Below are 17,855 nucleotides of genomic sequence, written 5' to 3'. Positions count from 1 at the left end.
TTTTTTTTTTTTTTTTTTTTTTTTTTTTTTTTTTTTTTTTTTTTTTTTTTTTTTTTTTTTTTTTTTTTTTTTTTTTTTCCCCCCCACACTCACTCCCTCCCCCTCACCCTTACAATCACTCCCTCACTCCCTTCCCCCCTCATTCCGGACCCATGTCCTAGCACCCCGGGGCAGACGCTGCACTGGGGCTGGAATGGGTCTCCAGGAAGAAGGACTGTGGTTCACTTGACTCTGACAATGGTCTAACACCATGAATACCATAAGGAACGCACATGGAGACCCCATGTGAGGGGTCCCCCGGTCAGCTGGACCGTCCCCACGCAAAGCCACGCCACACTCCTCGCCAACTCAGCAAACCTGTGAATCGAAATTCACGGTCTTTGCCATGTATGTCACTGTCGTGCGTGCCCACAGCAGGTGCATGTCAGGAGAACCAACGCTGAGGACACGTGCCAGGTCCCACCTGTCTCCTGCGGGCATCGTGTTCCTGTCCGTCAGACGCTTCCCAGGGGAAGGAGGACTGAGCTGATTGCTAGGCCCGTGAAGGGCCAGGAGCAAATAGTTCAGGCTCCGTGGGCTGCACAGCACAGTCTCTGCTTCCGTGAAGGCGTCCTGGAGGGGGTTTAAATAAGCGGGTACGGCTCAGTTCCAGCAACACTGTGTTTATAAAAACAGGCAGCAGATGGATCTGGCCCACGTTTAGGGGACCCCTGTGATAGGACGATATTTCTGTTTCTGCATCAAGTGTTCGAGGACCCTGAGGGGTTGACGAGAGGCGTTAAGGGGTGGACAATTGGCAGCACTCTGGGCTTTCAACAGAAACAACTTCTAAGACGCTGGAGATACTTACCGAAATCTTTATATCTCAGCATTCTCACTTACTAATGGCGTGCACTTTAACAACAGCTTTGGGGTAAACAAGAAAATATTCTGATTTACTCTTTTGAGGTCCACGTTGGGTCTCTAGTGAAGACGTATTCAAACATGGGGCGCCCGGGTGACTCAGTAAGTGGAGCGTCTGACTCTGGATTTTGGCCTAGATGATCTCAGGGTCCCGGGATGGAGCCCCGCATCCAGCTCTGCACACAGCGGGGAGACTGCTTGGGGCTCTCTCGCGCTCTGCCCCTCTCCCTGCCTGCACACATGTGCACGCACTCACGCTCGCTCCCTCTAAAATAAATAAATCTCGAAGAAAGAGATGTACTCAAAACACGTCCACCTACAGATGGCTTGCTTCATTAATATCCAACCAGTAAACACAAGGGAACTTCAAGGTCTACGAAGCAAGGGGGACACTCGACCAGCAGAGACCAGACCAGCACACGGGACAGATGTTGGCTGAGATGCAGCCTTGCAGGGCTGGGCCCTTGGAAACACACTGGGGAGCCTCTGTGCACACCAACAGCTGCCATGTGGCTTGCAGGACCCTGGAAGACCCCTCAGAGCAGGACGGGGGCAGGGGTGTGCCAGGGACTAGAACCGGCCACCCCCAGAGAGGGAGGAGCCATGAGGCTGGCAGCGTCCTGGACGGAAGAAGCTGTGGGAAGGAGGAGGAAGGGGCTCTGGGACCCCGCCGTCAGAGCACCTGCCCTCCAGTGACTTACTTGCGCCACGTGGCCGGGGGCTGCTCGGGCTCCTGGTCTGAGGATCCCAGTGTCGCGAAGAACGTGAAGGGCCAGGCAAGCAGCATCATGGTGACAATGAGCAGTAGCCGGATGGGGAAGAGCGTCAGCGTCATGAACACAATCTGGAAAGAGAGGTGATGTCGTTCCAGAATCTGTCACCAGGGTCTGGTCCTTTGGACTCTGTGCGGAGCCAGGCCTGGGCCCCGGTGGCTGCCCTCCCCACGGTGGTGGGGCACGTGGCCAGGGTGTCCTGCCGAGGCGCTCAGACTGTGCTGCTGGGCCCCTTCCCACTCCAGCCTCAAGTCCCCTGTGTGGGAATGGCAAACAGACGGTACAGCTTACCCTGATCCTGGCGCCCTGCAGCCCCACACCCGAGCCCCTCTCCAGCTGGGCCCAGCGCACACGCCCCGCTCTTCTTAGCCTCCGAGTCCCAGCCCAACACGGGGATGCCTTTGCAGGGCTGAGCGGCCATGCAGGGAGGCCGCAGGTACAGAGCTGGCCAGATGGACTGTGGGCCACAAGGAGGACCAGGGACTCCAGGAGACCCTTCAGCCCCAGGAAGTCATGGGCAGGAGCCCAGCAGAGAGCAGGATGCAGCCAGCCTGCCTTCAAACAAGCAGCACTGGGGGGCATCATATGCCCCCCCCATGGGTCTGGTTGGGATGATGCCAGGGGAGGGGCTCTGTGGGGACAGGCAGGCCCTACAGTGAGGGGGAGAGCGGCAAACATGGGGTGGGGGCAGGGACAAACATGTGGGACTCTCCAGAGGGGCCAGGTCAGGGAGTGTCATGGGGGACGGACAGGCTCTGTCTGAAAGCAAGGACTCCTATGCAGGAAGCCACGTCTGGTTCTCACCTCGGGGCACACGCCCAGGAGTGGTGCATTCTGGGATGAGTGTAATCTCGGGGGGGGGGGTGTGACAAAACAGCACTTCCAAGGGATTTAGGATCAATAGATGCAATTTATAACCATTTGCAATAATACACACCTCAGATACGTAGGTTTTGGTACAGAGAGGACAGAAAAGACAGGCCAAGAGAAGGTGCGCGGTGATGTCTGCCAGCTGCTTGGCTAACCCAGGCTGAAGGGCCCCACGGCCGCTCACCTGGCGGGGTCCCTGTTACCTGCACCTGAGCCGTGCTGACCAGCCCCACAGACCCTTCACGGATTCTCCTGAGTCCTCTATCAAGACCGGCACTGCCCAACAGGCATACAGTGCAAGCCGTGTAAATAATTCTAAAGCGTCTAGCGGCCACGTGTAAAACATGAAAGGGGATGAAATCAATGTAATATAGTTTACTCATATATCTGAAATACTATCATTTCAGTGTGGACTCAATACAAAAATTATGAACGAGATATTTCACACTTTTTCATGACATCTTGAAAATCCAGGGTTCATTTGACGCTGCAGCTCATCTTGAGTCCCAACCGCCCCACGTGGCCGGCGGCCGGCTGTGCGCTGTGTGGACCTGCATCGCCGCGTGGCCGGCGGGTCAGGGCAAGCTGGCGCGGCCCCTGTGCCAGCCTCCCCGCTCCCCGCCGGCCCCCGGCACCACCCGGCCACGACCTCCAAGCTGAGCAGGGGCGGCGATGGCATCGTGGGGGTGACGTTGGCGACAATGCTTCCTATCAAGCGGGGGCTTCCTTGAAGTGTAGCCAATGTTCCCCGCTGATGAGAACGTACCCCCCCACCCGTTTTTTGCGAGTCGCGTCTGCTTCAAGTCGTGAACGTGCTGAACGCACCTGCCGTCCTTCCTGCTCCCTCAGCCCACGGACACGGCATGCGGCAGCCACAGCGTTTCTAACGTGACAACCTTGGTCATGGTGCCGGCCGCTACCCGCCGGGCCACCTTCTCTCGAGCTGTCCGAGTTTGCGTCCGGGGCAAGTCAGGGGCCCTCCGGGTGGGCCCTGCGGGGACGTCCACACGCCGGCGAGCCAGCTCCTAGGGGAGTTGCTACAAAGATGTATGTAACTAACTGCTGGGGGTTTTTTGCTTTTTTTTTTACTGTCTATCTAGATTTTCTACATTCGCTTCAATTCATTTCAGGGGTTTTGTTGAAGGAAATCCTCTCTGAAAGTCCCAGCTGATTTCTCCCCAATTACTTCCCCACCGCGTGTTTTCAAGAGACTCGAATGAAGCTGCCCCTGGCGTTCTGCCGCGTGTCTATGACAACCCTGCCCCGGCCCGCTGTGTATTTATTATTATTTGTGCCTCTAAAACTTTTCAGCTACGGTGACAGATATTCTTCCAGTTTATCAATCTGTTTACTGAGCCGGTTCAGGACGTATTTACTGTCTCTACTGTGACCAGTCGGTCATATTAATTTTAGCTCCTACAGACTCTTTCTGAGTCGACTCCAACGTCCCTTTGAACTTCCTGAGGTAAAAGCCCCGGTGTTATTTTCAGAAGTGCCCTCTTTCTCAACAGTCACGCTGAGAACACGCAGCTTTCGCTAAGGACCATCTACCCCCACAGCTAAGTTACCGGAAGGCTGAGCGTTCGCTGCCGTCGACGGCCACTGCCTGTGAAGCATGCTAACGGAACGTCGCAGAACGTCCGTCCCACGCGGCAGGGGCAGCGCGAAGCCGCTGGCTCACCCGCGTGCTCTCCCACCGCGCGCCCGCTCTGCAGCCGGCTCCCATGCCCACACGTCCGTGCGGCAGAGCGCACCGCACGGGGCTCCGGGAGAGCACGCGGCTTCCACCCCGGCCCACGCATCTCCGAACCGCAGACCGGGACGGGGCTCCGAGCGGCCCCAGGGAAGCGGGGCCGGGGAAGCGTGACCCGAACCTGCCCAGCGCCCCGGGTCAGGGCACACAGCGCTGCTCTTTACGTGGCTTAGTTAACAACCTATGTTCCCGCGAGTGGGCCAGCAGCCACGGGGTTCACTCGGCCATTCCACGTGGGACACAGCACGTGGCCAGCACTGACCCTCAGATGATGCGCTCACATGCCCGCTCTGACACGCACCCGGGAGGACACAATCTGGTTTCCAAGCTTCACAGCCAGTGGGGAGAGGACACGTGAGTGACCATCACACACTCTGACACCCCGTAAACAGACAAGCCTCCCACGAGGCAATGAGTGGGCAGGTGGAATGTAACGTGGTCTGAGTCACAGACCTACAGTGAACCGCCGTGCCTCGGCCTGAAGGACAGGGCAGAAAGTGGCTCCCCAGGCACCAACTGACGGAGTGCTGTGTGAGCTGCTTGGGGAAGTCAAGGACCCTCAGGAGCCCACGGGGTGCAGGGGGGACCTGCCTGGGCTGCTCTCTGGGACCCCAGGACTCTGCCTTCACCTGGCTCAGCCAGAGGGCCTGCATATTTCCGCCGGGCTCAACCCTGCCCCAGAGGAGGGGAAACTGTCCCCAGGAGGGGCAGGACTTGGAAGGCTTCATGCAGCCCTCTCCAGAACTTTCTGTGGGCTCTGACCACTTGTCCTGAGCTCAAGGCTGCTCCCTGGTTGCACCCTCCTATTCTCCTGCAACTTCTGGCCCACTTGTCTTCACAGGCTCTGTCGCCTGTGTCCACCCAGGCCCGGCCACTGGCCTCCTGGCAGCCTTGCCACCCACCACGCCCTGTGCAAATGGGCCCAGTGTCTCAGTCTGTCCAAGCAGACTCAGTGTTTCCAGCCACAGGACGACAGCCAGCACGGCCACATCAGCCACGCGGATGTTCTCAAATGGGCTGGGGCTGCGGAGAGACCACAATCACCAAAAAGACGTTGGTAGAAAGTCCTGGCTGGACTGGAAAACAAAGGGCACAGAGCAGATGAAAGGGACTGGTCGTGCCGTCTCCAGGCCATTCTGCTGGGTGCCCACAAGGCGCTGTCATTAGCGGCCTGCCGGACACGGTGCCTCCTTCCCCGAGGCCACGGGCACCTCTGCTCCTCGGCTGGCCTGGAGGGCAAGCCCATGGAATTACAGAGCCCTAGGGTCACAGTCCCTGGGGGAACATGCAGGGAGGCAGGGGGGCGCCCTGGGGAGAGGGCAGGGCTCCGTTTCCCACAACCCAAGACCCAGCTCTGTGTAGGACGCTGACTCAGAACCCCCGGCTTGGGGGAAGGGGGACCGGGGACAGCCCCCAAAACCCACTCCTGCAGAAGCCCCTCTCAGAGCTGGGAGGTGGGTCAGCAGGCAGCAGGCAGGGATGGACGGACAGCGGCCCTGGGCGGGGGGGCAGGCAGGGGCAGGCGGGGGCAGGAGAGCAGGGACCTCGGGGAGAGAATGCTGGCCTTGCTCCCCGGGTGACGGCACTGGGTGGGGGTGGAGGAGGACAAAGCAGCAGCATGGGGGGGGGGAATGCAGACAGAGCAGGAACGACTGGAAATACGGGACCTGCGTCCCCTCCAAGGTCTGACGGCTGCAGCGTGACTGCCCCTCTCAGCAGCCCAGTGACCCTCAAGAGCATCAGGTCAAATAAGCCGTGAGGTGCCCCTCCCTGCTGCGAGCTGTGGGTTTACAGCCCAGTTCTAGGAGGACCTGCGTCCAGCCTCCCCAGCTGAGTGAGGTCACTCAGGTTGGCCACGATACACTGTCCATCAGGAAGGGGTGTGCTGTGTCCACACACACAAGTTCTCAGAGCAGCCATTCTAACCTAGCATGCTCCATCAAGTGTCCCCGGTGAGCAGACCCCGGTGGGGACCCACTCAGGTGCCGGAGGGATGTCACGGCTGCCTGCGGGCTCTGAACGCCATTTCCTGCCCGAAGGAACCAGGACTCCTGGGTGAAGCCAATTCCAGGCCGGGGTGGAGAACGTGCAAGAGGAACCAGGACAGCAGGGTACAGCTGAAATCAGGAAGGCGGCAAAGGCCCCCAGACTTCGGAGCCCCCACGGCAGACAGCAATCTGAGCACTGATAAGATCAATGCACTGATGGGACCTTCACGTGCGCTGGCGCCCTGCGTCCATCAACACATCTGCACACACCCCACCTCACTGGTCGCCTTTGGAGGGACGCAGGCTCCTGGGGGTGATGCTGGCCCACGAGGGGACATCAGGCATCACACGGTCTGTCCCATGAGACTGTCCCTTGGGGCAGCCGGGGGGGGGGATCTGCGAGCGTTCCCCAGAGGCTCCCTAGAACCTTATCGTGCACGCACACCCAGGTGAGGGAGTGTGCGTGTGAGGCTGCGGGGCTGGTGGGGCTGATGCAGACATGCCCGGCTCAGCGCCTGTGCGGGGGCACGGACTGTGCTGCTGGCGCTGGGCCGTGGCTGCCAGCCGTCCTCCTTGTGGGATGCAGATACACCCGGAGCATTTGTGGCTGAAATGGTGGAGTCTGGGCTTCGCGTCACAATCACTGGGGGTGGGAGGACAGTGGGTGTCCCTGAGACCAGAGTGGCCATAAATTGGTGATTGCTGAGACGGGGTGGTGGGCACAGGGCTCCTACGTTTTCTCTGCTTTGGTGTGAGGAGCTGAACTATGTGCCCCTCACCCCGGACCTCAGAATGTGGCTGTATTTGAACACAGGGCCTTTAAAAGATGATTAAGGTAAAATTAGGTCACTGGAGTGGACCCTAATTCCATATGGCAGGTGTCCTAAGAAGAGATTAGCTTACAGACACACAGAGGGAGGCCTGTGCAATGGCTCCTGCACGCCCAGGAGGGAGGCCTCAGGAGGAGCCTGGAGAGTGGACTTGCAGCCTCCAGGACCAGGGCGAGGAGCGCCTGTTGCTAAAGCTGCTGGCCCACGGTGGCATCACGCCCCAGCGGGCGCACCAGTGCGTGTCCCCAACCCCCCGCGACAAGGCGTGTGAAAGACCACACTCACCAATCTGCAGTGAATTCACCTCGCATGCTGTCTGGAACTCTCTGCCGAAGGCCTCTCTGGTCACAAGGCCCAGCTCAGACGCCCCTGACGGTCACTCCCTCCTCTCCACCAAGGCCACTAACATCGTCCTCATGTAAGCTGTCCAAGCTCCTTGTGTTTCACAGCCAACACGCACTGTCCACATGCTGTTTAAGAGACAAAGGCCCGTGGAGCCACACGGATGCCCAGCGTCTCCACCCACGCTGTCCCCCTGCCCGGCTGGGTCACTGGGACACGTGTCCTTGCTGGAGTGGATGGGCCAGGCCCGTACCCGGATGTCATGCACCCCCGGAGCACACATGGGAGTGGCGCCATCCAAGGTCCCCAGCCGGCTGTCCGAGGTGCTGACACAGGGCCTGCAGGCAGGAGACGCACAGGGGAGCGCGAGGGGGTCGGCGTGACCACTCTGACGGGAGAAGGGTCAGCAGCTTGACGGCACAGCGGCCGAGTCACAGCGCACAGCAAGCACCGGGCCGCGAGGCGCATGCTGCCTCCACGGCACGCGGCACGGTAGCAGGCAGGCCACCGGTGGGGGGGTTTCCGAAGCCGCTGTGCTTTCACTGTGGGAAAGAGGAATGATGGCCATTCCAACGGATATGGAAACACACTGACAAACACGCAGAAGAGAAACGCATTCCCCACGTGGTTAGAGAACACGGGAGTGCACGCACAGGGGAGCGCACGTACAGGGGAGCACCTGCTGGCCGCGGACGGACGGAGCTGCGCACTCAGAGCCCAGGCTAGCATCTGAAAACTACGCTTGCGCGCGCGCGCGGGCAGCACTCCGTCCACCCTCAGTTGCCGCAAACCACTCCTGGGGGCTGGGGGCGGAGAAGGATAATCGAGAACAAACGCCAGCCCCTGTGTTCCGTGGCCAGAGCTCCGCGCCGTTGCCACGAGGAGGCTTAATGCCGAGCCCCGAGTCCCCCCGGTGCTGGCAGAGGCCAGGTGCTCCTGAGACCCGAGCAAGCATAGCTCAGGGCTGGCCTCGGGGCCTGTCCTCCCCACAAGGCCGTGTGCCCGTCCACACCGCAGGGGACGATTCGGGTACAGCCCGTGTGTGCACCTGGCTGGCTGACAGGCCCGGGTCCAGCTCCCCACGGAGCGGCTGGCGCAGGTGTTGCTGGTTGCTACAGAGCTGGATGTCACCCAGGGGCGCCACCAGGGGCCAGCGAGCCAAAGGTCGCCTGTGTGACGGTGGCAGCAGCCAGCCAGAGGGAGGAGCTTCAAGCTCCTCAGGGCACGAGGACAGATCCCGAGGTGACCATCGCTCAGAGACAGAAGAGACAACAACAGGACTCCTATCGTCACATCGCTTAGATTACATTTGAAAGGCAGGATTTTCCAGGACAGCCGGCGGCCTGGGTGAATGCACGGAGGGCGGACAATCGCTAAGGGGTGTGGGGCCCAGGGGCAGAAGTGAATAGGCCTGATTAGTGGGGGTGCTACATACACAGTAAACACGGGGGGCCCTGGAGGGACCACGGGCACCCTGAGCCGACATCGAGGGTGCTCAGATCCCAAGTGGAAAGGACAAACGGTATTCTGACCTGTGGGTCTGCCCACACCCACGAGGATGGGCTCCCGGGGCCCCGGAGGGGAAGTGCCAGACTTCTGGATTTCTAGCGCTCCCCGGCCCAGCACCCAAAGCAGGGTGGAGCAGACCCACTGGCCACAGCTGAAGGAATGCCGCGGAGTCAAAGTCCCCGCAGGGCTGTGGTTCTAGGGATAACACGACCAAGAGAATCCACTACCCCCAATCAGTTAATCCACCCAGACAGTGCGTGTGCCCCATGGCAGAGCAAGACGCAGACGGGCAGCCTGGCAGCTCAGTGGGGGCCCGGGTCTGCGGGCAGGACGGGCTCATCTTCTGAAACAAGCCCGCACTGGGGCTCAGGGATGGAGGGAGGGCGCCCTGGAAGGCCGTTTGGGGTCCCCCCAGGCTCTTCCCACGAGGAGACAAGCCTCACGGATTCTGCAGAAAGACGGCCACGTGAGGTAAACAGAGGGGAAACCGTACCTGTGGAATCCATCTTTCTCTTTGGCTGTTAACGTATTTAAAAATAAAGCAGGTTGTTTTTGAAAATCCTGAGAACAGACAGAATATTCTGAAACTGGGAAGCCACGGCCAGTGCCCCTCACTCAGCCCGGCTCGGGCAGGAAGGGGCTCCGCAGAGCCACGTGCTGCTGATTCCTGCCACCTAGGCCACTTTCTCCCAGCCCAGCGACCAACCAGATCCATCGACTTGTCTTCTTTCTCAAGAACTTGGGGGGCGCCTGGGTGGCACAGCGGTTAAGCGTCTGCCTTCAGCTCAGGACGTGATCCCGGCGTTATGGGATCGAGCCCCACATCAGGCTCCTCTGCTATGAGCCTGCTTCTTCCTCTCCCACTCCCCTTTGCTTGTGTTCCCTCTCTCGCTGGCTGTTTCTGTCTCTGTCAAATAAATAAATAAAATCTTTAAAAAAAAAAAAAAGAACTTGGAAAAAGTACAGCAATCGTCACAGGAGTGCCATCGGCTGGCGTGACCCAGCCCCTTCCTGCACAGACTCCCAGCCTCGGAGCCCAGGAAGGTGCTCCAAGAGCATCAGCTCCGGACCCGACACCTGGCAGGTGCAAACCCAGAAAACCAACCTAAGAAACCCTCTCCCCACTGTTCCCCCCATCAGCAAAACACCTTTCCCAAACACAGGGATGCAGACCGCACGCGGCCTGGGATGTGGAGACAGCCTCCTAGCTGGAAAGTAGAGAGAAAGAGCCGCGTTCTCAACGGTGGCTGTGAGCGTCACCGTCACGTCACACGTGGCTGCTCTCGGGAAAAAGGCTCCTTTCCATGAAGAGATGAAACACAGAGCAAGGCTAGAAATCTGGGGTGTGGACAGTGCGGGGAGGCGGGGACGGCTGCCGGGAGCGAGGCCACGTCTGCGGGGCTGGTCCATCTTCCCTGGGCACCCTGTGTTTCCAGAGTAGCTGGCCGCCTTCTGTGTCATTTGTCATTCTATTTAATCCTGTGTCCAATTCACATCGGACTCCCTCGTCTTTTTCTCGCTAACGTGTGAACGTTGGTCTTCTTGCCCCTGGTCTTCAGCGGTCCCACACTCTGAAGTTGTGTGTCCACCTGTGTGGACCCTCTCCTGCCAGGACCACACTCACTGCTACATACAAGCTATTTCTTCTCAGCTCTCCCACTCAAATCTAAAATTAAATACAGCGTTGCTACAACAGCTATTTTTTTCTTTCAACCCGCAAGCAGCCCCGACTTCCCCAGCACGCTGGTCTCTCTGCTCAGGAACTTTCGAATCCCGTCTTGGCACGTGCGCCCAGCCCGGAGTCTTGTGCAAAAGACAGCGTCTCTCAGGAACTCGCTGTGAGTTTACCGATCTGCCACGCAGCCCGACAGCACGGCTGTGTCCTACGGCAGAAACAGACCTCTGTGCAGCCCCTTACGGGGTCAGGGCTGCCCCGCTCTAAGGCGACCCTACACATACACTCTGTGACCAAGGGAGCCACACCAGGACCCCCACCAACACCACACAGTCCTTCCTCACCTGCCTTTTAGCCAGTGTCCGAGGGTCCGGCGGGGTGGAGGTCAGAGCCTGCCACTGGCTCGGGCCCAAGGCCAGCCCTGTCCCCCAGCACCGAGGGTTTCATGGGGCCGTGTCTGCAGGCCCCTGGCACAGGGTCACAACCACACGGTCAGTGGTCAGTGCGGAGGGCAGCTCAGAGCCCCCAGGAGAAGGTAGCAGAGATCTCGGCACTGGGGGCATGAGGAGGCTGGGCAGGGCACGGCACTCAGTCCATGCTTAAGGGCATCAGACGAGCTAAGGAGACTCCGCGGGGGCCAGGGAAGTGCAGCCTTAGGACATCAGGAGACACCTCCCACGGCAGACAGACTCAGCGTCTCCAGGGAGAACCTCCAGGGAGAACAACCAGCAAGATACTGACCACCAGAGGCTGGGCCCCAAGGCAGGGAAGGGGCAGGGGTGTGAGGCAGCTGGAAGGGGCAGTGCGCCAGGTGCAGAAAGGGCTCAGGAAAGCCCCCGCCCTGCTGAGCGCTGCGTCCCCGCTGCACCGACACGGAGGGAGCGAGTGGACAGGCTTGGGGGCTGAGAGGAGGACTCCCGACTGCCCGCTGCACTCATCACCGTCACCACGGCTCCTGTGGCAGCCGCCCTGGCTCCCCTGTAGGAGCTCAGCCCTAGGAGCCCATGGCCGGCATGGGGGGACCCCGCTCTGCCCAAGCACCCAGAGCCCCTGGGCTCCTAACACTACAAATGCAGACTGCTCCCCCTGCCCAGCCAGTGTGGGCGTTCCCCAGTCCCTGCCCTCCCCACCTGAGGGTTCAGGCTATGGGCACGGCGGCAACCAGTTGGGGCCTCACATACAGCGCCCTCTGCAAGCCACAGAAGAAGACATGTCAGAAAGGAAACTGAAGTTCACTGGGTCACTGAACACGTGCCAAGTGCCTATCACAAGCCAGAGCCAGCACTGCTCCCGACGACGGGGGAGCGGGGAGGGCCTGCAGCCCCACGGGCTCCGAGCCCCGTGGGCAGCACGGTCGGTACAGCAGCTGGCTTGCCTGGGCGGAGCTGGGGAGGGCGCACCTTTCCTTCAGCAAACTGAGAAAGATCGGGAACACCAGGGATTGAAGCAAAGATAACCAAGTGCCCGGAGCTGGGCCCTGGAGGCAGCCGGGGGAGGGTGCTGACATCCTTCCCTGCCACCAGCTGGCCTCTGGGCTTCCCTCGCCCCCTCCTACCCACTCGTTTCATATAAAATCACATTTCCCCGGGGTTTTCAGGACCCTTCAGCTGGAGACCCTGTGGTCTCTGTGATTCTGAGCTGCCGCTCCTGCAGGCTCCAGATGGGGAATCCCACAAAAACCGAACTGCAGGCCAGAGGTCCTTCCGTGGCTGCCCACTCAGCCCCGAGAGCGGAGCACCGGCAGGGCCTGCCTCTCTTGGCAGGTGCTGAGGACAACGGCTGGGACAGGCAGAAACACGGCCAAGAGCAAGAGTTCTGGGCCGGCTGTCCCACTCCAGGGACAAGGCTCAGATACAACGTGGGAGCAGGCTCCAAATCCCTACTCAGAGACCAGGGACGCAGTGGCACCTGACCCGTTCCCACAGGCATCTCACCTGGGGGTCCTGGACACCCGGGAAGTACAGCTACTCAGAAAGGGAGCTTTCCAGGCACAGAGCTCCCCGCTGCAGAGACCAGGAGCAGCAGAGTCCCTCAGACGGGCAGAGGAGCTCAGGCTCTGAGCAAGGCTGGACGAGCAGCTCTGGGGGGGGGGGGCAGGTGCAGGGCCCGCACCACAGGCAACCTGGTGAGGGGCTGGGACAGGTGGGCCATCCCAGGAGGCACTGGCTTTTTCTGGAGAACACCCCCACCCAAGGGGATGAGAAACACGGAAGGAGCGGAGCAGGGAGGGGGAGGTGCACAGACCACGCACAGAAAAGGTCCTGGTCCACTGAGCGAGTGATGCCCAGGAGCCACATACAGGGTCAGAATGGTGGCGGGGCCAGCACTATGCCAAGGGACCACCGAGCTCCCGCGCTTGGGCAAGCTCCAGGGGGCCGTGAGCTCATCTCTTTACTAACAGTCTGTGCATCTCCTGGGCTGCTAGGCGCCCCTGGCTGTGGTCCAGGACAGAGCAGGTCCCTGCCCTCCTGCCCTCAGGGCTCAGGGTCCTGAGGAAGTCCCTCCCCTTAACTGTTAGGGGCAGTGGTTTACCTTGGCTGCTGCCTCAGTCAGGACAACAGGCAGCAGGGGCAGGGAATGGGGGGGGTGCAGAGGTGCCTGGTGGGGGCTGGCGCCTGGGGCAGGGATCAAGGAGACTGAGAGAACCCCCCAAGAATTCCCTCCCCTCCCCAGACAGACCCTCCCCCCTGCTCACACTGACAGACACACCCAGGCTGTGTGGCCCTAGGAAATCCCTTATCTCCAGGGCCTCTGGCACAGTGGAATAGAAAAATCCTGAAATTCAAGTGCTGTAGCATTTCCAGCTGCTTCCGTTTGTTCAGCAAATTCCAGCAGAGCACTTGCAGGGGCCAGGATAACAGTCCATCTTGAGTCCCTCGCCAAGGGGGCTCCTCTAGGAACAGTCCCAGGGCGTCCCGACCAGCTGCAGACGCTCCCAGCTGGGCACCTCCTGCCCTGCTCTGCTCTCCGATACAGCACCCCCAGGACAACCCGGCTCAACTTCACCCCCAACTGCTGGCTTCACCCAAAAGCTGGCTCCAGGCCCCCAGCTGTGGGAAGCTCCTAGGGAACCTCCAGGTCCTGTCCCCCAACTGTAGGGAGCCCCCCCAACCACATCCTGTCTCTAGCCCCCAGCTGTGAGTCCCCCTCCAGCTGCAAGGAGACCCAAGGGCATATTCTGTACTTCCCCAGCTGCAGGGAGCCCCCCGGAGCATTCCATCAGTGACATTTGTGGGTGAGAATGGGCCCGACACCAAGCTTGTGGTAGAAGCCTGGGCAGTCTACCCCCGGCCAGGTGGGCACTCTTCCAAGTACACCAGGGATGTGTAGAGTGCACTGGTCCAAGTGCTCCCGGGCACAAGGCTTGAGTGCAGCTAGGGTGGAATGGGAGGGGGTGGGGTGGCGGCTGCTGACTGGTGCAGGAGGCAAAAGTGGGGACAGGAGGTGAAAGTGCCCTGAGTGCTCGGGGGCAGGGGAGGAGGGCTCTGGGCTTGGGACGTGCTGAGCTCCAGCGGTCCGGGAGCCCCCACGAGGATGTGGAGCTAATGAGTCCCATGGCACAGAAGTGACTGACGACTCCTTCCTAACAGTGAAAAGACCTACCAATACAGGGAGAGGGCTCTGCTCAGCTGTTGGCCGTGTACACGGGACCATTCAGGGCCTGGTCCAAACCAGCCCCTCGCCCTTGGATTCCTGGCTGTCTGGGGCACTAGGCTCACTTCTGGGGGTGCTATGCATGGAGCAGAGGGTCCCACTGGGTGGCTACACCGGTCCCCACCCTCCAGACCTCAGGGACCCTGTGCGAGCCAGCTCTGCACCCCATCCTAGGGGTTTGGAATATCAAAATCATGAAAGATGTTTTAAAAAAAGATTTCATGTGGCAAGTAGCTTTTCAGAGAAAATAAATCACTCCTCTTTCTCTCAGATGGAAAAACGACTTCTGGGAGTAAAAAGGCCAGTCTCCAGGCATCTGCGGCAGGTCCCGCACACGAGCAGGGAGGACGCCAGCGGCTCTACGCAGGGCAGTCCGGGGCAGCTTCGCGAAGCACCAGCAAATGCAAGAGAACAGAGTCAGCGCCGTGCCTGAGAGACGCTGGGACCCGCAGCCGTGTGTGTGCTTAGGGACAGCATTTAACCGGCTTGGAAACACCCCAGCTCACAAGGCTGGAACGTGGGGCAAACACCAGGAACACGCTGATTAGTTATAATACCGCACAGAACGTGGCACGAAGGGCTGCTTGGTGAGCGGACTGGAGAAGGTCAACACTGCGATCACAGTTAGACACACACTTTCCTCTGGGCTGATTTTCACAAAAATTCACAACCTCACCCAAGGTTTACGGAACACTAGAAATGTGAGAAACACTAGCTCGGGAAAGGTTAAGGTCACCCTGACACATCACAGCAAACGCATGAGGACCGGGCGAGGGGCAAGCTCAGAGGACTCACTTCCAATGTGTCGAGGAAGCTAGACTGCTTTCCAGGAAGTAAATCTCCCTGGCACTAGTCACTGGGAGTTCAGAGATGGGGAAACATCACAGCTGGAGGTGGGATGCACTCACACCCGAGGGTTCCAACAGAGGTACCCAAAAAACCTGGGTGATGGAAACCAGTTCATGATCCCTAAAACAGAGAATCGCCACATGACTACCCAATATCGTACTACTCAGTTTTTCATATCTGAATGAGTTATTTTCTGTCCAGAGAGATGCTGAAATTCCTTGCTAAATCTGCAGTTAAATGACAGATGGACTGGTCAGTAATCTGCACACACACGGCAGCCCCTCCCCAGCAGCAAATGCTAACAGGTGAACACAGGTACCCTCACTGGTTTATCCTAACTCAGAATTCAGGTGAGCTTCTGAGCAGCCCTCGGGCGTCTCAGTCCTTGCTGGATTTGCTTATTTATCCACTTTGGGAAGCCGACTCTATTGCTTGGACAGTCTAGTTCTCTCTGCTGAGACCTGAGCACAGTGATTTCATACAGGTACAAAGCTTGCACAGCACTGCTTGCGAAAAGCAAAATGTCCCTGTAGAGCGGAACTTGGAACCTAGGAGGTACAAGCTCTATGCCTTGGACCACACACCACAGACACCCGAGTAACCGCAGCCCCATTATGAACATATAAAATACACCACAATCACTCCCATGCGCACCTGACAGGGCGTCTGCAACACGGCAACAAGGTGTACGCAAAGTATCCTTCCCTTTCTGGGAGGCTAAAACCTTCCACCCACCTGTTCTTTTTCTGAACGTCTTCCAGCAGCTGCCTGCCAACATCTAAAGCCAGAGTCCCCGCCTCACTGAGGAACAGCCCATAGTTTGCTCCAAACTCCAATGCACATCCTGTGTCCTTGCCTGAGGGGCACGGGGGTCTCTGGCTCTGCTTGGACATCGTCCCCTTCGCACATTTATTCGCCAACAACTGGCTATCTACGGCAGACCCCACTTGGACAATAAGCACACAGTCTGTGGCACACAGACCTGGCCCCTGTCCATCCACAGTAATGGGGGGAGGGGCTGCAAATGTGACAGGGATGCAGACGCGACCCTCCAGGGACCTCCAGGGAGGAGGGGGCTTCCTCCTGCAGGTGATAACGTCGCCAAGACCTGCCGGAGGAGCAGAGAGGCCAAGAGAGGGTAGGCAAAGGCAGGAAGACATAGGTGGGGTGCGGCCTTGGAAACGCCTGGAAGAGTCAGGGGTCAGTCCCAGGGTCACCCTCAGGGGGTTCAGAAAAGTGGGTGGCAGAAGGCCTGTGGACCACAGGTGAGGGCTGGTGGGGGCACCGTTCAGGAGCCCAGAGGAAGTGGCTGTGCTCCTAACCTCCCCACCCCCCAAAAGCTGGGTACAGCAGCTGGCAGGTGAGGAGTTCGAGTCTGCAAGCAATGGAACGCAGAGGGGCAGGTGCCAGCAGACCCCAGGGGCGGGCAGATAATGGTGTCTGTCTCCAGACACACACAGACACAGGGGACAAGGCCCAGGAGCTGACTGGTACAACTCTGCTTTTTCACGTCCCTAGAAGGGATGCCACCCTCCCCCCTCTCCCTTGTCCTCAATCTTGTGCCTACCCTTTCCTCTCCCACAATGATAACCAAGCCCACCCAGAGGAGGCTTCAAGAAAAGCATGCAACCCAGGACAACAACACTGAACTTCAAGAACTTTTCACTCTAATGTTGTTTCAAAAGAAAAACTTTACTCACTAAAGAAGAATCTCAATGTTACCTCAAAATGTTTGGTCACAGCTGGAAATATACTCTCCACCAACTGTACGCTGTTCAAATCCTGAAGTTGAGCCTACTTCTATTACCGTTTTGGAGTTAAAAGAAAGGCCGTGTTGTGAGCGATCTTACAGAAACGCAAACACAACGCACAACCAGAGGGCAGGAATGTCAATGCTGAGGCCCCACACGGCTGGGGGATTACCCCACCAGGTCCGGGAATTACCCCGCCAGGTCCGGGAATGGCTCCACCATGACAAGGAATTACCCCACCATGTAGGTCAGGGAATGGACCCCACCAGGTGAGGGAATTACCCCGCCAGGTCCGGGAATGTTTCCCAGCAGGACAGGGAATGACTCCACCGGGACAGGGAATTACCCCGCCAGGTCCGGGAATGGATCCCCCTAGAAGCCATGTAAAGAAAAAGGACAAGTGTGGGGCCCCGCTGCTTCCCGCAGGCGTCCATCCCTCAGAGAGGTACCAGAGGACTCCACACATAAAACGTGATGGAAACTGCACACCGTTACCTCCCTCGCTAGAACCGGGGATGCATGAAGCCGATTCCGTTGCAGACGAACCCCCAAGGGAGCCCCCCCTGCACACACTCCCCAGAGCACAACTCGCGAACGCAGAGGCGGAAATCCTGCGGCTCCCTTCGCACGGCTCGCACCCCCGTCTCTGGCCCGGACTCGAACGACCAACGAGGTCCCAACATGAAGCTCATCAAGTGAGCAAGTCACATCCAGGGGGAGCCGCGCCGGCCCCTCGAGGGCCTGCACGCGGCGGGAAGGGACGCGGGACCCGGGGACCGCGCGGCGCCGAACGCCAAGGGAAACGGGTGCGGCGATCCCGGAAAGGGGTTGAGGGCCCCGGGGATGGAGTGAGGGCCGCCGGCCGCAAGGCTGAGGGGGGGTCGCAGACCGCCGGGGGCGGCGGGGCGGCCGAGGAGCCGGGCCCGCGGGACCCCTGCGGCCGCGCATCCCCGCCCCC

General features: G+C 59.4%; 1 protein-coding gene and 1 long non-coding RNA gene across 3 annotated transcripts in view; one reads left to right on the top strand and one right to left on the bottom strand.

Moving 5' to 3' along the window:
- Positions 1 to 7,558, bottom strand: part of LPCAT1 (lysophosphatidylcholine acyltransferase 1) — a 34,987-nt gene extending 27,429 nt beyond the window's left edge. The window contains exons 1-2 of the mRNA XM_011224445.3: positions 7,403 to 7,558; positions 1,605 to 1,747 (exon numbers count right to left, since the gene is read on the bottom strand). Coding sequence (XP_011222747.1) covers positions 1,605 to 1,738 — 134 coding nt within the window. The 5' untranslated portion in view covers positions 1,739 to 1,747; positions 7,403 to 7,558. The remainder of the gene's footprint in view (positions 1 to 1,604; positions 1,748 to 7,402) is intronic.
- A 9,909-nt stretch (positions 7,559 to 17,467) lies between these two features.
- Positions 17,468 to 17,855, top strand: part of LOC105237457 — an 8,175-nt gene continuing 7,787 nt past the window's right edge. The window contains exon 1 of one of the 2 annotated variants that reach the window (XR_004624365.1): positions 17,468 to 17,592. This is a non-coding gene — a long non-coding RNA (uncharacterized LOC105237457). The remainder of the gene's footprint in view (positions 17,593 to 17,855) is intronic. The other variant, XR_004624364.1, reaches the window with a different exon arrangement.

Source organism: Ailuropoda melanoleuca, chromosome 3 (assembly GCF_002007445.2).
Source record: "Ailuropoda melanoleuca isolate Jingjing chromosome 3, ASM200744v2, whole genome shotgun sequence".
Taxonomy (NCBI): domain Eukaryota; kingdom Metazoa; phylum Chordata; class Mammalia; order Carnivora; family Ursidae; genus Ailuropoda; species Ailuropoda melanoleuca.
The sequence above is the reverse complement of the archived record's forward strand: the minus strand, read 5'-3'. Positions and strand labels throughout refer to the sequence as shown.